At 41.2% G+C, this 19,632-nt stretch overlaps 1 protein-coding gene across 2 annotated transcripts in view; it reads left to right on the top strand.

Annotated features, from left to right (window-relative positions):
* Window positions 1-19,632, top strand: part of ABCB1 (ATP binding cassette subfamily B member 1) — a 101,840-nt gene that overhangs the window by 18,765 nt on the left and 63,443 nt on the right. Inside the window, exons 5-7 of one of the 2 annotated variants that reach the window (XM_052638705.1) lie at window positions 11,207-11,249; window positions 13,540-13,731; window positions 14,161-14,332. In XM_052638705.1, coding sequence (XP_052494665.1) covers window positions 11,207-11,249; window positions 13,540-13,731; window positions 14,161-14,332 — 407 coding nt within the window. Of the gene's footprint in view, window positions 1-11,197; window positions 11,250-13,539; window positions 13,732-14,160; window positions 14,333-19,632 lie in introns of both variants that reach the window. The other variant, XM_052638706.1, reaches the window with a different exon arrangement.

Here is a 19,632-nt window from a genome sequence, read left to right on the forward strand (position 1 = left end):
ACACTCTGCTGAGGGCCCAGATTTAATCCTTGGTCAGGGAACTAAAATCTCCTAAACTGCGTGGCATGGCCAAAACAAGCTAAAACAAGTTTCTTAGCAGAGTGAGAAAGTGAGTGGACTAGGGTGTCACACACTTTCACGGCCTTGAACTTGATTGAGGAGACACTGGCTCATAACTGTGAGCTCCCAAGTCACCTCTGGTCAAGTGTACATTGATTTCGACTAAACTGCACAAAGACTTACAGCCTGGTGTGCACTCAAGTCATGGAAACTTTGAAGAGGCCTGTTTGTACACTCCAGGATTTAGGGACATAGATTTTGCTGGACCTTGAAGTCTCTGATGATTGCTGTGAATCCCTTCCCCCAGAAATATGCACGTAGATATGCATGCGATTTGGGGGACTTTATGGATCCTCTGATACCTGTCTGTGGATCCTAGGAACTTTTGTGTGTGTGTGATCCTGAAGAGCACATTCTTTACCCTGTGGCAGGACTGCTTCATATTATGTGAATGCTGGTAATGAGTTGGGCTAGAGAATCTTACTGTGTGTCTGAGCTCTGTAAAATTCTCATGTGTTTGTTAAGTCCCTTCAGAGGGAGCAGCCAGAAGATGCTGCACCACCTTTGGACTGGCACCTTTCTTCACAGCAGTCCCCAAAAGGAAATGCTTAGGGCTCTCTGTGTTCATTGGTTCCCGTGCATGCTGTAATTTAGCAATATTCTTTGGAGTTGTTACCACCTTACAATGCAAGGATCCTTCAGTGCTCTGTGGTAGCTCAGCTGACTTTATATGTACATCTGGGACCCCTATTGATCTTACTCATTTTTTAATTCAGTCCAGACACACACTGATCTAACTGTGGGAGGTGTTCCACGAGCCACGCTGTGCACCTGCATGCACTCCATGGAGGGCCGGTGCTGAACCCAGCTGTGCTAGTCAGGAAATACTGGGCTGTTAACGCACCTGCTGAAGGTTGGCCCAGTCTGGGAAGAGTGGACTATCACATGGCTCCCTGCAGCTGGCAGAGCTGAGCTCTCATGGGCCACGGTAAACACACCTGGAGCTATGTGGATCAGTCTCTTTCAAGTTTTATTTTTATTTTTGAAAATGTTTTTGTGTAAGTCTATTTTACATAATGTTTAAAGGTTATTTTCCATTTCCAGTTATTATGAAATACTGACTGTAGTCCTGGTGCTGTACAGTACATCCCTCGTAGCCCGTCGTACACCCGGCAGTTTTGTACCTTCCCCTCCAAGCCCTCTGCTGCCCCTCCCCTGCTCTCCCCCTCTCCCCTGCTGACCACTAGTTTGTTCTTTGTGTTTGTGAGTCTGCGTCTCTTTCATTATGTTCACTAGTTTGCTGGTTTTTGTTTTAGATTCCACGTATAATGGGTAATATCATATAGGATTTGTCTTTGTTTTTGAGTTATTTCACTTAGCATAATGCCGAAGAAGTTCACACGTGTTGCTGCCAGTGCCAAAATTTTGTTCTTTTTTGTGGCTCAGTAGTAATCTATTGTGTATGTATACATACACCACGTCTTCTTTATCCATTTTTCTGTCAGTGGACACTTAGGTTGCTTCCATATCTTGGGCAGCTGCAAGTAATGCTGCTCTGAACATTGGGATGTGTCTTCAACTGGTCTTTTTTTTAAAACTGCATTAACATTTACATACATTTTATCTCGATCACTGAAAAATTATTTGGCCCTTACTTTCATAAGAAAATAATCGATCTCTTTAAGTAGGAGTGCTAACCATTACTGTGTCTTGGCTTTGCCTGGTCCATATTTACATGTGAGATGGACAGTAACCTGACTTGTTCCCTAGTAGCATATATAAGTTCTCAAAATGGTCCAGCTGTGGAGACTTGCTCCTCCTCGGCATGCATCTTCGTAGATGTTCGGATCACAGAGTTTCCACCTGGGGATGTAGTTCATGTTGCATTCCTTGCCAGCCCTTCCCGTTCAGCTCCCTCTTCCAGTCTTGGGGAAATTTAGAGGAATATTTGGATGTTTTGTCTCTGTCTCTGCTACCTTCTTAAGAGATACTGTATCCAGTAGTTAAAAGGCTGGCTCTAGAGCATAGGACTGCCTGGCTCTGAAACTCCACCTTTGCCACTTTTTAGTTAAGATGATTGGGGATTATTTTCATACTTTAATTTCCTCATCTTTGGAACAGTTAGATAGCAGTAGAACCTACTTCATAGAATGACTGTGAGAATTAAATGGATTCCTCACTTAAGGCTCACAGAAGAGGGTTTAGTCATGAAAAGGTGCTCAATTTTGTTAATCTTTGTAATAATTATCAACAAAAAGCTCATGTTTCCATGTTCCTCACAAATGAACTTCATAACTTGCAATGATACGGTTCCTTATCTTATTTCATCTTTTCAGAACTCTGTGATACTAACTCAGTTTTTATAGTTGTTGAAAGGTATACTGCAAGTCACTCAGTACCTGTTATAAATGTGAAGCCATCCTTTTCAGGTGCATTTCCTTAGTAACTGTGGACTGCTAGCCATGCCTTTCAGGGAAGGCAAGGGCCTCAAACTATAGCCCGTGGGCCATATCTGGCCTATTGCCTCTTTTTACGCCATCTGTGAGCTTAGAATGATTTTTGCATTTGTAAATCACTGGGAAAAAATGAAAGAAAAATATTTTGTGACACATTATAAAATAATTTGAAACTGAAATTTCATTATCTACACATAAAGTTCTAGTGGAACAGAGACATGCCCGCTTGTTGGCATAGTATCTATGGCTGCTTTCATGGAAGCCACAGACCTTACTATGCTATTTATGGCTACTCCCTTTAGGGGAGTTTAGGATGGAGGTCAGAAATGAGGCACTCTGTGCTCTGGAGAACTGGCAGAACAGGTCTTCAGATAGATGTTTTCAGGATTTGATCTTAGGAGCCCAGTTCTTGCATCTCCTCAGATCTAGAAAAGCACTTATTTCCTTCATGGTGACATTAGTTTCTCTTGACTAGCAGAAAACCTTTGCAAAGATAAGTGCTTGATTGCGTGAACTCCCCCTTTACCAAAATTGAATATATACTGTCCTTCCCTCGCCACTTCTTTGGAGCAGTTTCTCAGAGCTATCTGAGGTGCTATTTCCCAGACTATAGCCCTCATTTTGCCTAAAATAAAACTTAGCTCACAACTCTCTCGTGCATTTTTTAAAAAGTTGACAGAGTGCTCTATGTACCAGCAATAGTGTGTGTCCTAAAGGAGCATTTCCAGCCCCCAGGAAACTTGGTATAATGGGTGGAACGGACAGGAAGCCAACCAGTGCAGTTGGATATGAGTAGTGCTATGATACAGAGATGCACAAAATATTTGGAAAGGAAAGGATGGGTGTCTGGCTCCATCTAGGAATCATTTGAGGCTTCCAAGAGGAGGTGATAACCAAGTTTGGTCAGTTGGTATCTCTCTCATGCACAAAGTAGACATGTTCTGTGTAACAAGTGAAACATTTAAAAACAAATGTTAAATAAAAAACAAAGCTAATACCCTTCTCTCACCACTACTCCTGATTGCCTCTTCCCTGTCATATATCCTTCTGTGTCTTTATGATTTATCTCTATGGTAATTTTTACCCTAGGACAGTCAGTATTCTGTTATAAACCTGTTTGCCAATGTCCTGAAATTTGCCTGGATGGGAAGGATTTCAAAGGTTTTGATGTTGGTCCTGGAGACGAGGGCAAGTGAGCTTTCTGATGCTTGCTGGTGGGAGAGTCAGCCTTCTGGGACCCCAGACACTCTCAGATCTTTTCTTCTTGTCCTTCTCCAGGTGTAACCTCGTGACCTCTTCATGGGGCAGACTAGGTACCAGAGCCTCCTTGTTGGACAGGAAGTATTCCTTGCTTAAGGAAGCTTGGATTTGCTAAGGCTCTTGAAAGTCTGAGAGTTTTACAATAAACATAGGCTTTAACTAGACAGTCATAAAAGCTTTGGAGCGAGCATGTCCTTCTCTGGTGCTGTGATAGACCTCTTATGAGCTTTCTCCTCTCGTAACACCTTTCTCTAATTATCTTTTTGTTGTGGACCTGATTTCCTGATATCCTCCCTTGTATCTCCATCTTGTTAGATTTTGCCTTTGCTTTAAAATCTCTGTTGACTTGGGCCTTGTGAACTCTGGTCCTCTTGTTTGCACAGAGCTTAACCAGTCCTGCAGTTCTATAGTATCCTGTGAGTTCTCATCTTCCTCATGAGACTATGCACTGCTGGAAAATGAGCCTGAATAAAGGGGATTGTCATTTTCAGACATGTTGTGTTAAAGGTGACAGGTTGGGTACAAGGGCAAACGATGTCCAGGCAGTTGAAGGTAAGAGACTGGATCTTGGCACAAAGAGTAGGCCTAGAGATTTAGCATCACTTGAGTTGAAGGGATGATAAATCTCCTGGGCCAAGATTTATTGGGCATTTAATATCTTCTGGGCTCTCTTCTTAGTGCTTTATGTGTATTAACGCCTTTATTTCTTCATGGGCATGAGGTTGATACTGTTATTTATCTATACATTACAGATGAGGAAACCAGGGCTCAGAGGGCTGAGTATGTTTAATTGACTGAGGTTATAGAGTTGCTCACTATTTGAACCCATGCAGACCAGTCCCAAGTCCAAGGAATCAGGTAGACAGAGGGAGACCCAGAAAGGAAGACACCTTGGATTACATGTTAATCCAGAAATGAAAGTACGTGGGGGAGATCTGTCATGTCTCATGGTGTGAATGTCACCCAGAGGTACCCTGAAAATAAGCTCTTGATTATTTGTCTCTAGGGGTTCAATTAATGGTACCTGGATGACTTTTCTTTTTCTCCATAACTTTATCTTGGCTGGTTCTGTTTAGTCTCCTACCAGACTGTGGGCTGAGGAAGGGAGAAAAGGAGACACTCAACTTCTGAGACAAGTCAGTAATTCAGGGAAAAAGGGAAAAAAAGTAGAAATAACTTACTTTTCTATTTATCTTTTACCATTTCTACTCTTATCTCACTAAAACTCATATGAGGAACATGAAAACTATTTGTGAAATGCCAGTAATCAAAATAATGTCTGTATTCTTCTGCTTAAACTATGAACATATAAAGAATATGCAGATCTTCGGCCTGTGTCCTTGGTGTTGAAAATTAGAAAACACTACCGTCAGTGTCGTCAAGGCCAGCATGAGTGTGCTTCCGACTAGAATGATAGCTGATATTTCAATAAAAGTACTTTGTAAAAATTTCCATGATGGTTGTTTTTTTTTATTTGCTCAAGGATTTCCTCTGCTCCCAAGTATTTCATTGGAAGAATTCCTAGAAATTTCTGGAAAAATCAAATAGCAAATAATGGCAAAATATTTTGCAGTAAGTATATTGTTTAATGTGGCAGTTTATTTTTTAAGTTTGAGTAAAAACTTAAAATATGTCTAATTTTTCTACCATAGTAGTAGTAGTGTAAAATAGTTTTTTTTGTTACTATGGGGGAGAAGCTTTTTTTAAAAAGTAGGTTAGTTACAGTGTAAACTCTATTAAAAGTAGCAAAAATGAAAATAGATAATACCTGACCCGTCCTGGGTGCTTAAGAAGTGAGATGAATAAATGAGAGACCAAATCACAGAATTTTATAGGTGAAAAAGAGCCCAGAGAATCATCTGGCCCAAACCCATAATTTTATAGATGTAGAAACCAGTGCTCAGGAAGTTGAACCAACATGGCCAGAATGGAATTGCTTGCTAGTGGGCATTGCTGAATTCCTGGGCCAGGAATCTTGCCTTTTATTCTGGAATTTTCTCCACTCTATTGGGGTTTCAAATTCTGCCTAAAATTGAAGCAGACGCTTCAAACCCAACTTTTCATTTGGTCTTTTCTCTCCCTAAGATGCCACCCTGTGGACTTACATATTAGTGTATCAGGCAGGGGAGCCCCTAGGTACCGCTTCTCAGGCCAGGAGTGACTGTGGCTCCCAGAGTCATCTCGGTCACCTGCAATGAGCCCAGCCACCCTGCTGCTGCTGCTGCTGTTGCTAAGTCGCTTCAGTCGTGTCCAACTCTGTGCGACCCCATAGACGGCAGCCCACCAGGCTCCCCTGTCCCTGGGATTCTCCAGGCAAGAACACTGGAGTGGGTTGCCATTTCCTTCTCCAATGCATGAAAGTGAAAAGTGAAAGTGAAGTTGCTCAGTCGTGTCCAACTCTTAGTGACCTCATGGACTGCAGCCTTCCAGGCTCCTCCATCCATGGGATTTTCCAGGCAAGGGTACTGTAGTGGGTTGCCATTGCCTTCTCCACCAGCCACTCAAGTGCCAGAGGGGAGTGATCATCTAAGCAGAAGGTCTGAGTTGCTCTTGCTTGTGTCTGAAGGAGCTTCATGCACAAGATAACGGGAAAAATTGAGTCATAGCATTCTTGAGCCAGAACGGCCCTGACAGGCCATTGAAGGCAGTGGTTTCCTCATGTCTGTGATCAGAGAATCCTCCTGTGTGAATGATGTCTGTCATAGAGGCTGCCTGGGGAAAGCAGCTCACAGAGAGGCCTCCTTGGTTGAGAGTGGTGGAGGGGGACCTCTGCTAATTGGCTCTCGACCATCCGGCAGCAGTGCTGAAGTCGCCGCATATGTCGCCACCACATATGTCCCTGCTCAGCCTGTGCCAGTCATCCTTTTTCTTCCCAATTCCTCTCTGTGCTTCCACTCATCCCTGCCCACTAGTATCCAGTTCTCCACACACTTCCAGGAGGAGCTTTAAAATATTTTTTTGAAAAAATGTGTTTCAAAAATGAGCTTTTACAAACATATGACAGGTCACATCTATGCTCGATGGTTTTCCATAGCCTAAAATAAATACATCTTCCACTGGCCTACCGGCCCATCTGATCTGGCCCCCTCCTGCCTCCTCAGTCTCATTGCTTATTGTTTTCTGAGTACAACCCACTGACAGTGACCTTCTCACTGTTCCATGAATACTCTCATTTCCTCCCTGGCTAGGGGCCATGTAGAACCTGCCCCAGCTTCTTATCATTTATTTCTCTCTCAGAAAGACCTTTGTCCCCAGTCCACTCCAAAGTTACTGTAGCATCACTGCTTTATTTCCCTTTTATGAGTTATTATACTTAACTTGTTGATTTATTGAGTTACTTGTTTATCCAGTTCAGTTCAGTCGCACAGTCATGTCTGACTCTTTGCGACCCCCATGGACTGCAGCCTGCCAGGCTATTACAGCTTCTCAAATGGGAAGAAAGGTATAACAGAAAAAAAGTTCCTATCTTAAGTTAACTACCTTAATATTTTAGCAGTGCTACCCTATCACATGCAGTTTGGGGTCTGATAGTGAAAGGATTTCCTGCTTGCACAGAAATCCAGTGAGATTAGAAAAGTGGCACTCTTGTTCTAGGTTGTGTCCAGAGTATCTAGAACAGTGCCTGATGTGTGATATGGTTTGAAAACCCCCTTTATAACATAATCTAATTTTACCAGTTAGGAAATCACAAATTTATCCATGTCACATACTTGTCGTTTATACTGTTATTAAGTCTTCAGTAGTTAAAACTACTAAACTTATTGAGATATTTGGGTCAGATAAAAATGTAATTAAATGTGATTCCAAAATGGTATCAAGTCTTTAGTTGTGGTGCTGGACAGTGTTTGGTGGTTTAGTCATTAAGTCGTGTCTGACTCTTGTAACTCTAACCCCATAGACTGTAGCCCGCAAGGCTCCTTTGTCCATGGGATTTCCCAGACAAGAATTTTGGAGTGGGTTGCCATTTCCATCTCCAGGGGAACTTCCTGACCCAGGAATTGAACCTGAGTCTCCTGCAGGTGGTCTCCTGCATTGCAGGCAGAAGCCTGTTCAGTTGTAGGTTTCTTTATAGTCTTGCTTGGTTTTAGGAAAGGCCTTCCTTACCCCAGGTAGTAAGGTGGTGGTCTGCTGTATCTCTGTTTAACCCCACAATATGCAAGACACATGTATAAAATAGAATGATTGTTGGAATGTTCTTATAAATGGTCTGCGTGTTGCTGGCTCTGTGACATCCTTGAACATCTTTGGAACAGGCTCAGGTACAGGAGACAGAGCAGCAGGCTGTGCACCAAGGGTACAAAGATAAATGACATAGTCGTGTTCTCTAGACACTCACACCAGTGGAAACGGGAGGAGGAGATGGGTATGAACCGTGGCCTGTCTGTTCTAGGGTTGACTTAGTCAGTTGAATCGTGCGTCAGTTACTCTGGAACCCTGTGAGTCACCCTGCTGGAGATAAACCACTTGGGAAGAGGTCATACTGAGCTCATGCGTGAAGGACCAGTCTTTTCCAGGAGGAAGACTAGGAAAAGGCAGTCCAGGTAGAGAGAGGAGAATGAAGAAGGGCTTAGAGGAGCAAAGCTGTCAGCACTTCTCCCCTCCATCTCATCTCTGTATGTGGACAGTGGCTTTTTGTCTGAAAGGACAGAGCTTAGTCTCATGAAACTGAAGCAGCATCTTTTGTCGTGCCCCGTTTCCTCTCCAGTCCCAAGGGCAAAGGCTTCAGGAACGTGATGATCAAGCAGACTTGGGCTCTGTTTCCTTTTATGCTGTGGTATCCTCGCCCCCTACCCCCAACCCCAGATGGTGACTGCACGGTGCCATAGCTACTGGGATGAGGAGAAAGTATGGGGATTAAAAAAAAAAATCTGGAAAGTCATTGTGTGGCTTATTGTGGTAAGATTGCAAAGGGACTAATAGGGCATGTTATGGCTCTTGGACTTTGTCCTTTATCCAGTGGACTGTCGTTTAAGGTTATTAACAGAGGCAATATAATTACATTTTTGTTCCCAAATAGAAGATGTGGTGGCAAGATAAAGATTTGATGGGATTAGGCGAGCCAGTTAGGAGGCTCTTGTTAGAGCAGATGTAAGAGGTGATGGGGAGCTGAACCAGACATTGGCTGTGAGGAAGGAGAGGATTTGAGTGGCTCCCAGACAGATGCAGGAGTCACTGAAGCTGCACAGGTGGCAGAGGCCACCCTGGGGGTGAGTGTAAAATTCTGAGAGGCAGCAGCATGGAGGGAGGAGAGGGCATGAGGAACTGGTGGATAAGAGTAAGAGAGAGGGATCAGAGTTATGGGAGGATGAGGAGAATGAGGTTCTGGAAGCCAGGGGAGAAAGTGGTCAAGAATCTAAGCAAGTATTTTATTAAAATAAAAGCTACACTTAAATATTTGACTTTTCTTGTTGGGGAGGGATTAATTAGGAGGTTGGATTATCATGTATGCACTACTGGATATAAAATAGATAACCAACAAGGATCTACTGTATAGCACAGTAAACTCTACTCAATATGCTGGAGAATCTGAAGAAAAGTATATATAGGTACATATACACACACACATATACATGTACATATATATATGTACACTCATATACACATAATGTCTACTAGTTTTTATATACCATACCTAGGGAGCCTGGATGATCTTTTCAACCATGTATCCACTTCCTTCCGTCCATACAACACACCCATACTCCTGCCAAAGCAGCTTACTCATTCTTCACACATGCAGTGTTCTCTTTGCCAGAAAAACTTTTCCTCTTCTTTCCCATACCTGTCAAGAGCTCACTCACCTGAACCAGGCCCTCTTATGTTGCATTGTAACTTTTGAAATGACTACAAGATTTAAAGTGTGCTCTCTGCATTGATCCAGCCATCTTGATTATGATAATGTATTCTACAAAAATATTCACCATATATAATATATGTGGACAGGTATGTTTAATGGGGCATTGCATGTAACAGTAAGACTGGAAGCAACTGAAATAGATGAAACTTTGAAAAAACAAAGATACACATATACACACATGTGAAAGTCACTCGGTCGTGTCTGACTCTTTGCGACCCTGTGGTCTATAGCCTGCCAGTCTCCTCTTTCCATGGAATTCTCCAGACGAGAATACCGGAGTGGGTAGCCATTCCCTTCTCCAGGGGATCTTCCCAACCCGGGGATCAAACGCAGGTCTCCCACATTGCAGACATATTCTTCACTAACTGAGCCACTGGGGAGGCCCCATGTACACACATACTGACATGGAAAATTGGCCACTGAATGTGAACTGTGATTCTGTGTTTTAAAATAAGCATGTATGTATATTGATCTATGTGTAAAATTGCATATAGAAAATAAAATCTGAAAAAAAGTCTCACCAGAATATGAAGCGGCTAGTGCATGCACGCACGTGTGTGTGTGTGTTTGGAGGGAGGTGTTATAGTTTTAAGGTACCTTGTCCCAAAACATTAACATCTGCTAATACTGCATAATGAGCTCACTGGTGTTTATTACATTCTTCTTTGTATCTTACATTTTAAAAATAAAAACTGAAGAAATGTGTTGTTCAGTTTGAAATACTAAATGGTTTAGGGTCAAGCCTGCACTGTTATTTATCAGGACAAAGCCCACAGAAAAGATTTTTCTCCATGTCATCTTGGAGTGGAATTTCATAAAACATTTTAATCCAGGGAAACTAGTATCTCGGCTGACAGACTCCTTCTTAATCAATGCAGCTTTCTTCTCGCAAATGAGCTTCACTGAATTTAGTGTGTGTGTGGTTGCACACAGCCAGTAGTAAAGGATTTGCACAGATGCTTATAGATAATTGCAGTTAAATTAGTTCGACCTGTTTTTGTGTAAGTTGTTACGTGACAGCAGTTTGATTCATTTTTACACGCTCATCTTTCTGAAACTTCCTCATTGGTCTGTGTCGGGTCTCAGTTGCGGCATGTGGGACTTTTGGGGGTGCGTGGGCTTCTCCCGTCGGGGCTTGTGGGCTTCTCCTGTCGGGGCGCCTGGGCTTCTCCTGTCGGGGCGCGTGTGCTTCTCCTGTCGGGGCAGCTGGGCTTCTCCTGTCGGGGGGCGTGGGCTTCCCCTGTCGGGGCACGTGGGCTTCTCCTGTCGGGGCACGTGGGCTTCCCCGGTCGGGGCACATGGGCTTCTCCTTTCGGGGCGCGTGGGCTTCTCCTGTCGGGGCGCGTGGGCTTCTCCGGTTGGGGCGTGCGTGCTCCAGAGTGTGAGGACTTAGTTGTCATGCACAGCATATGGGATCTTACTTCCTTGACCAGGGATTAAACCCATGTCCCCTGCGTTGGAAGGCAGATTATTAATACTGGACTGTGGAGGAAGTTCTATTTATATGCATATTTTTAATGGAAAATAAAGAAACGTAACAGTGTATGTTTGTTTTGTGGTGAACTAGGTACTATAGACAGAACAGAGTATGGCAAGAAGCTGGAGAAGGATATGACCAGGTAAGTAGACATCTTTCTACTATTGCTAAGCCTTTCTGTCTTAATCCGGTTGTAATAAAGTTTAAAATTTTGCATGATTATAATAAAGATTCAAAGTTTTGAGGGGAGCAACATCATTGTTAGATTTTTAGGAGGATACAGTATAGGTGTTTTTCTTAAAAGAATTTGCTTCATAAGACACTCTAAAGGGAAGGCTGAGCCTGGATCAGACTGATGTATGCATTGGTAAATATAGAATATCATCTGTTGGGAAATTAGAGGGGTTCAAAGTGAGCTTGTTTAAAATGCAGTTAAGAATCACATTATTTGCAATGGCTTTGTATTATTAGTTTGCTTCTTGGCTGGCTTTAGTCATAATATAATGAGATCAGTTAACAGGATTTTTAAAAATATAGCATCTTTTTCTGAACAATGAAACGACATACCAGAATAAATATAGTCCTTTTAACCTTAACTCACTTTGGAAGCTTTCATTAATGATTTACCTACCTTGAAGTTTGCTCTCAGAACAGCTTATAAAACATGTCCAAAGGTATGAGTTGGTGATTCAGAAGAAAATGATTTCACACTATCCTGTAAGTACTCAAGTAGGTTTGAAGAAAATGGGCATATTTGACCATATTTTGAAAGTTGAGAAGCAAACACCTCCAGATACTCTTATGGAGAGGCACTTTTTTAATATTGATGAAAAACAGTGTCTTATAATCATCTTCAAAGTGAAAGTTTCTCAGTCATGTCCAACTCTTTGTGATCCCATGGACTGTAACCTGCCAGGCTCCTCTGTCCATGGAATTCTCCAGGCCAGAACACTGGAGTGGGTAGCTGTTAGCTTCTCCAGGGAATCTTCCCAACCCAGGGATCGAACCCAGGTCTCCCGCATAGCAGGTGGATTCTTTACCATTTGAAACACCCAGGAAGCCTGTAATCATCTTATAAATGCTTAAATACAGGTATTTTTTTTCTGAGTAAATGCAGACTGGTGGCTTACAATACATTAGCTCATTTTCAAAGCACACGTTCCACTTGTTAAATGAGGCTTGTTTTTAGCTATCTCTTGCTGTATCATTAACACTTGGATAATAAATATTGAGTTATATATTAACTAAGATTTAGTATTCTAATTCTGTCTTCCCTGATAAAGACATTGTACATGACCAGGTATAACTTGGGGAAGATATGTTTACATCAGGCTGTGAGCATCGATATCAGCAACTATCTGGTTATTACATCACCATTTTTATAGTTTCTGCATGATTCATATAAGTTTTTTCTTTGAGGGTGGCAAGTTGTGAACTTTTAAAAGTGGGAATATTGGAATCTTGTATTTCATTTTTGAATGTTTTTTTTTTTTACCTAAAAAGTAATTGCTGAGTGAGGCACATGAGTTGTTCGCTTTTTTCTGTATGAAGACTCAGATAAGGAAACACAAATTTGGCATTTCTAGTTGATCAAGGGTCTGGTTTTAGAAGATGCTCATTTTTTTTATCATTAGAATTTAAACTGGGGGGCCTGCTACTTGATTCACTAAGCATTTCAGGATAATTCATGATGGCCAGTTGGGCAGATGATATAAAAACATTTTTTATTCTCAGTTGTCTGGCAGATTAATAATCCAAAAGGTCAGGTGACCATCTCCATCTCTTGGTTTCACTTTCTGGCAAGTTCTGTCCCTTCTCTCCATTCCCCAGTGTGCAGAAACCATCCCAAGTGTTCATCAGCTGATATAGGGGTAATCCAGGTGTGCAGGATGACACTGGTAGACCTCACCTAATGCTGTGATGCTTTTAGGCACCACTCACGTTTTTCACAATAACTGGCATTCTCTACATGCTAATTGTGTGCCAGGCACAGACGCAAGTGTTTTTATATATTACTGTGTTACAGTTCTTTTTCTTGGCCATGTTACGAGGCATATGGGATCTTAGTTCCCCAGTCAGGGATTGAACCCATGCCCTTGGCAATGAAAGCATGGAGTCTTGACTGATGGACCGCCAGGAAAGTCCCACTGTGTTACAGTTCTTATCTCTATTTTGTCAGTTAGAAAACTGGGACTTCAAAAGGTGAAGGCAGCCTGTATAGCAGTTAAGAGCTGGGATTTGAGCCAAAACAGAAAGCACGCTCTTCAGCATGACATTCTACCACAGTGGCCGGGGTTGGATGCTGACCATCAGCGCTGCTTTGAAGGAGGGCAAGGTTGCCAGATGACTGAAAAGGGCAGGGCAGGGGGACTGCTGGGGACAGTGCATTGATGAGAAAGTGGCGTGTGTGCAGCTTTCTTGTTGTTTTCCAGGTACGCCTACTATTACTCTGGAATTGGTGCTGGTGTGCTTATTGCCGCTTACATCCAGGTCTCGTTCTGGTGTCTGGCCGCTGGAAGACAAGTACACAGAATCAGAAAACAGTTTTTTCATGCCATCATGCAACAGGAGATAGGCTGGTTTGATGTTCATGACGTTGGAGAACTTAACACCCGCCTCACAGAGTAAGTACCTGGGTGTGTGTTGAACTCTGACGTGTGCTTCTTATTCTTTTAAAATGGAAGCGAGGTCATAAAATGTGTCAGGAGGTAATCCCTGGAGGTAATGCCCATCCCTCAGAGGTAATTCTGAAACTAAATTCCTTCTGAGTCTTGATCGTGCCTCATGCGTCTTTTGTTCCCAGAACCCTGGCAGGGCATGAAGAGGTCCTGCGTGACTGGTAGTGAATGAGGGGTTGGACTTGCCAGACCCAAGACATCCTGTGGGAGTGAGCATTAGGGTGGCGACATGATACTTGCTGGGGACGTTCCTGAGCAAAATCCTAGATGTAAACTGATTACCCCACACTGAGGCAAACAAACAGTCAACTAGAATCAGGAGAAAAGTTCTGGTGTTCATAATCTTGATGTTTATTTCTAACACTGTTCTTTCAGTGACGTCTCCAAAATTAATGAAGGAATTGGCGACAAAATCGGAATGTTCTTTCAGGCAATGGCGACATTCTTCACCGGTTTTATAATAGGATTTACAAAAGGTTGGAAGCTCACCCTTGTGATTCTGGCCATCAGTCCTGTTCTTGGCCTGTCAGCTGCTATCTGGGCAAAGGTAGGTGTGAAGCCTGTGAATCCAGGCTATTAAACTGTCTCCACCCTCAAAAAACACCCCACAACTCCTCCAGTAGAGGCTGTTTTTGTCACATGGTGACCCCGACACTGACGATGACGTTAAATCTTCTGTTCAATCTTGGTGTTAAATCTTCTGTTCACAGTCAGTGGGAATAGGCAGATGTGAGCTCACTGAGTTGTCCCCACCTAGACTCTGTGCTGTTATTGGGGGAGGGGAAAGATGGCGCTCTCCCATCTCCTTCTCTGCCTTCATGCAGAAGGCATACTCGCCTCTCCGAGAGCTGTGTCCCCGGTAGACAGTTCCACGTTCACAAGTAGAGCTTCAAGTTCAGTGACTAACACGTAAGTCCCATTCAGTCACCATTATTGATGTCAGTGTTTTTGTAGATTTTATTTATTTTATTGGCAGAACAGTTTTGTCAGCATTATAAATGGCTCTGTGTTTATACATACTTAAGTCCATTGGTGTGAAGACAGTTTTTTAAAAAGAGGTTTTTTTCTAGCCTCTTATGCACGTACATCTGAGGTCTGTGGTTCCCTCTCTGTCACGAAAGCAAAGCAATGCAAATGGCCCTCCCCACTTCCGCAGGGAGGCCTTCCTCTTGAGACTGGGTGTGGTGTTCATTCTAAATTGATTTCCTGTAAGTATAGGTGGCTGAGGAGAGATTGGCCTGGTGTGTAGTTTCTTAGAAAAATGAGAGACAGTGCTACACATTCACATGGCAAAAGGATGTAGAATAACGGAGGGCCAAGCAAACCCAAGCCTAACACAAAACAAATCAGGCTGTATTAAGAAATTTAAAAATTTAACCCTGTGGGATGGATATTGTTTTGCTGTTATAAACAGTAACTGCCATTTTTTAAAGTATCTACTGTGTCAGGCAAATGCATATTTTTTTCCTCTTTTTTAAAAAATTTGTTGAAATGCAGTTAGTTTACAATGTTGTGTTAATTTCTGCTGCTCAGCAAAACAATGCAGATATACATATATATGTTATTTTTCATATTCTTTTCCATTATGGTTTATCACAGGCTATTGAATACCATTTCCTGTGCTATACAATAGGACCCTGTTACCAGATTCCACTTTTTTTAGGTTAAAAAATCCCAGGGAATTTCAGAGTATAAAATAACAACATATGTTAATCTCCCCCCAAATTAGTAAATGTTAGTTATACTTTTTGCAGTATTTAGCTATAGTATTTTCTACATATGAAGTAGAAGTTTGTAGAATATTACAGACTATTTTCCCCCTCATTCTATCATATTATATTCTTCTTCAAAGGCATGAAATACATGTTCTTGTAAAGTTTAGACATCATCTCATTTAACAGAAGAAGAAATTGAAGTTCTGAGAACTCTTATTAATTTATTGTTCAGACTAACACAATGTTTGAATGGTGTTCTTGGTGGCTAAACTGCATCTCTGTTGACATATTTAGCAAAAGCCTTTGTTTTAATTGATTTTTCTGTTTACTAGCATGTTAGGCAAGTCAGGTGACAGATTCTTCATATCAGTATTTGCTAAAAAACTGTTCTAAAATGTATTAATGTTTGTTCTAGTTAAGTTAGGGGGAAAAGCAGTAAGTTAATCTTTTAATAATTAATTTGCATTACTTCAGATACTATTTAATAAATGGATCCTTCAGTTGTCCGGTTGTCAGTCTTATTAAAAAAGAAATGAGGCCTGGTGGAGGAAGCTGCTTTGTCCCCGTGATTCTGAGGCTCTCTTCTGTACCTCAGAGGCCACGGGCAAGAAGGCAGAACAGGAAGAGGCTTGGCCCCAGCAAGCTTCCTACTCCAGAAAGCCTCTTTTGATCTCTGCACGCAATTCTCTAACCCAGCCCAGAGACATCGGGTCAGCTAAGGGGCAAAGGGAGGGGAAACTACCATATCCTACTGATACAGGAGGTGGTCCAACCTTAAGAACACTTTCACTCCCTCGGGTAGCAGAAGCAGGGGCCCCAGTAACTGCAGACAAACCATGCTGATGAAAGTAATACCACAAACACTCTGAATGTAAAACTGCTGCTTGACCCACAACTCACAGAAGTAGGTTAAGAATTATATGCTAAATCCCCAAAGGGTAAGTGCTTGCTAAAATAAAAGACTTTAAATAGGACCCAGAGTCTCCTAACATAATAGATATCACGCCCAGATTATAGTTAAAAGAAGACCACTTGTCATACCAAGAACTATGAAAATCACAACTTGAATGAGAAAAAACACTTAACTGACAAGTGCTGATATAATTCATATGTCAGTATTGTTTGGCATGGATTTTGGAATAGTCATCAGAAAAATGCTTCACTAATCAATTACAAATTATCCTAAAACAAAAGGAAATAGACAATATCAGCAGTGAAAGAGGAATTAAGAAAAAAGGACAGCATGGAATTAGATAACTGAAAGGTACAACCGTAGAACAAAAGTCACGATGGAGGGGTTACTCTTGTTGAGTGGAGAGGACGGGATAGAGTCAGTGGACTGAAAAGAGAATAATACAAGTCGCCCAGCATGAAACAGAAAATGAAAGCGCCTCAGGGACCTGTGGGACAGTAGTATCATGTGGAACATTTGTGACCATCAGAGTCCCAAAAGAAAGGAGAGGAGTGAGGCTGAAGGAACATTGGAAGAAATAATTGCTGAGAATGTCCAAGGTTTGTGAAAGACAAACCTTCAGCTCTGAGAAGCTAAGCTAACCTCAAACAGGATAAATCCAAAGAAATCCATGCTAAAGCACATCATAGTTAAATCATTGAAAACTAAAGACAGAAAAAGTTGAAACTGGCTAAAGATGAACAGCACATTACCTACAGGGAACACCAATTTGAATGACAATATATTTCTTACCTGAAACCATAAAGACCAGAAGGAAGTGGCAAATTATTTTTCAAGTGCTTAAAGAAAAGACCTGTCAACTGTGGATACTTGGTTGAAGTATTTTTTAGGGATGATGGGGGAGATGAAAACATTCCCAGATCATGGAAGACTATAGAGGAACTTTCCATTAGCATACCTCCTATTAAAGACTGGCTAAATGAAGTTCTTCAAACAGAAGGAAAGTGATACAAGGCATATTGGAGCATCAGGAAGGGAAAAGGAACAACAGAAAGAGCAGGAATTTGAGCCTTTCTTTTTTTCTTTTTTTTGGGCCTTTCTTTTCCCAGGAGATTTCTAAATCATATTTGGTGATTGAACCCAAAATTATAAGTGGTGAAATGTTGATACCAGTAGATTTTTATGTCACCTATGAATATTGTGATATCCAGAACAACTAAGATGAAATAGTAATTAAAGAAATCTATTTTGTAAGTTCTGAGCTCCTAGAAAAGAATTCTCCAGGCACAGTCAACTTTTACTGGAAAAATTTATTGGACATTTAAAGAGGAATTGACACCAATTTTATACAGTCTCCCCTAGAAGAAGGAAGACTTTATCAGCTTTCCCCAAAAGCGGGAACTCTTGCTCTTTGATAACCATGTAAAGGAGATGAAAAAACAAGCTACAAGCTGGGAAAAAAGTAACATGCACGTCACATATCTGACAAAGGATTAGTCTTTATCTAATATATAAGGAACTCTCAAAATTTGATAGTTTTTAAAAAAATCACCAAAACTACTATTTAATAGAAAAACCTGTAATCACTTTTTAAAATCCAGGTACATATTAGAATTATCTTGGAATTTTTTGAAAACTACCAATGCCCAGGTATTGCTTTTTTCCTCCAGAGTTCCAGATATGTTTCTAATAAGCAACCATGTTTCAAAACCACTGGACTGTATAATGATCTTTAATTTTATTTAGTTTGTTTCACTTTCTACTTCTTATTCAGTGCTGGCATATCATTTAGTTTGTGTTTTCCAATTTCTCCATCTCTCTCTTTTTTTTTTTAATGTTCTTTCTCAAGCCTTTTTCGAGCATAGTAGAAAAGCTTTTGTCTACATATATATATAAATAGTATGTATAATATATATTTTTTAGAAAACTTACAAACTTTTGCCGAACTGAAAAAAATTGATGACATTTTGATTCCACTTGTTTGACTTAGTATAAATAGAATGCTAGATTTCTAATTAAAAAATAAATATGCCACAAGCAACAAAGGTTTACTGTATAGCACAGGGAACTATAGTCAATATCTTGTAATAACTTGTAATGGAAAATAATCTGAAGAATAATGTGTGTTTATGTATAACTGGATCACCTTGCTGTGCACCTGAGACACTGTAAGTCAGCCATACTTCAATAAAAAATATATATATTAAGGGAAAAAAACAATCCCGAATGAACCAGTTAGAGAATGGGCAGAGGAGATAAACAAACGTCATCAGAGAGGTTATACAGGTGGTAGGTCAGCACATGAAAGGTTGTTTAACGGCATTAGTAGTCAGTGAAAAGCAAATTAAACTGCAGCAAGATAGCATTATGCATCTACCAAAATGGCTAAAATAAAAGTAAAACCCCAAATGCTGCTGAGATGCAGAGAAACAGGGTCACTCATGTATTATTGGTGGGAGCGTAAAATGGTACCCAACCTGAAAAAATAGTTTGCGATTTCTTACAAAGTGAAACGTGCAGTTACCATACAATCCTGCAGTTGCATTGGACATTTATCTAAGAGAAATTATGTTCATGTATTCACTCAGTCTGTATTCAGGTGTTCATAGCAGCTGTATCAGTAATAGCCCCAAACTGAAACAACCCCAGACACTCTTGAACAGGTTACTGGTTGAGCAACTGTGGTACATCCAGTGATAAAAAGGAAAGTAGTACTGATACACACACAACCTGGATGAGTCGCTAGAGATTTGTACTTGGCTAAAAAGGCCAGTCCTGAAAGATCACACACCTTATGCTCCATTTATATAATATTTTTGAAATGACAAAATAACAGGCAGAACAGCTTAGTGGTTTTCAGGTGTTAGGGATGGTATGGAGTGGGGAGAAATGAGGAGTAGGAAAGGAGGTGGCTGTGGCTACAAAAAGCAGGACTGAGGGATCCTTGTGATGGAGTTGTTCTGTGTTGTGACTGTCGTCACATGAATCTAGCAGATGATAACATTGCTTGGAACTAACACACACACACATGAGTGCATGTAAAACTGGTAAATCTGAATAACATTGAATTAATGTTGTGTTAAAGTTTTGGCTGGGATCATGTTCTGAAGAGATGTTGGAGATGTTTGGGGAACACCAGATAAAGGGTTTATGGGATCTGACTGTCTTCCTTAGAACTGGCTTGTGTCTACAATTATCTCAGAATAACAAGTTTAACAA

Source organism: Budorcas taxicolor, chromosome 4 (assembly GCF_023091745.1).
Source record: "Budorcas taxicolor isolate Tak-1 chromosome 4, Takin1.1, whole genome shotgun sequence".
Classification (NCBI taxonomy): domain Eukaryota; kingdom Metazoa; phylum Chordata; class Mammalia; order Artiodactyla; family Bovidae; genus Budorcas; species Budorcas taxicolor.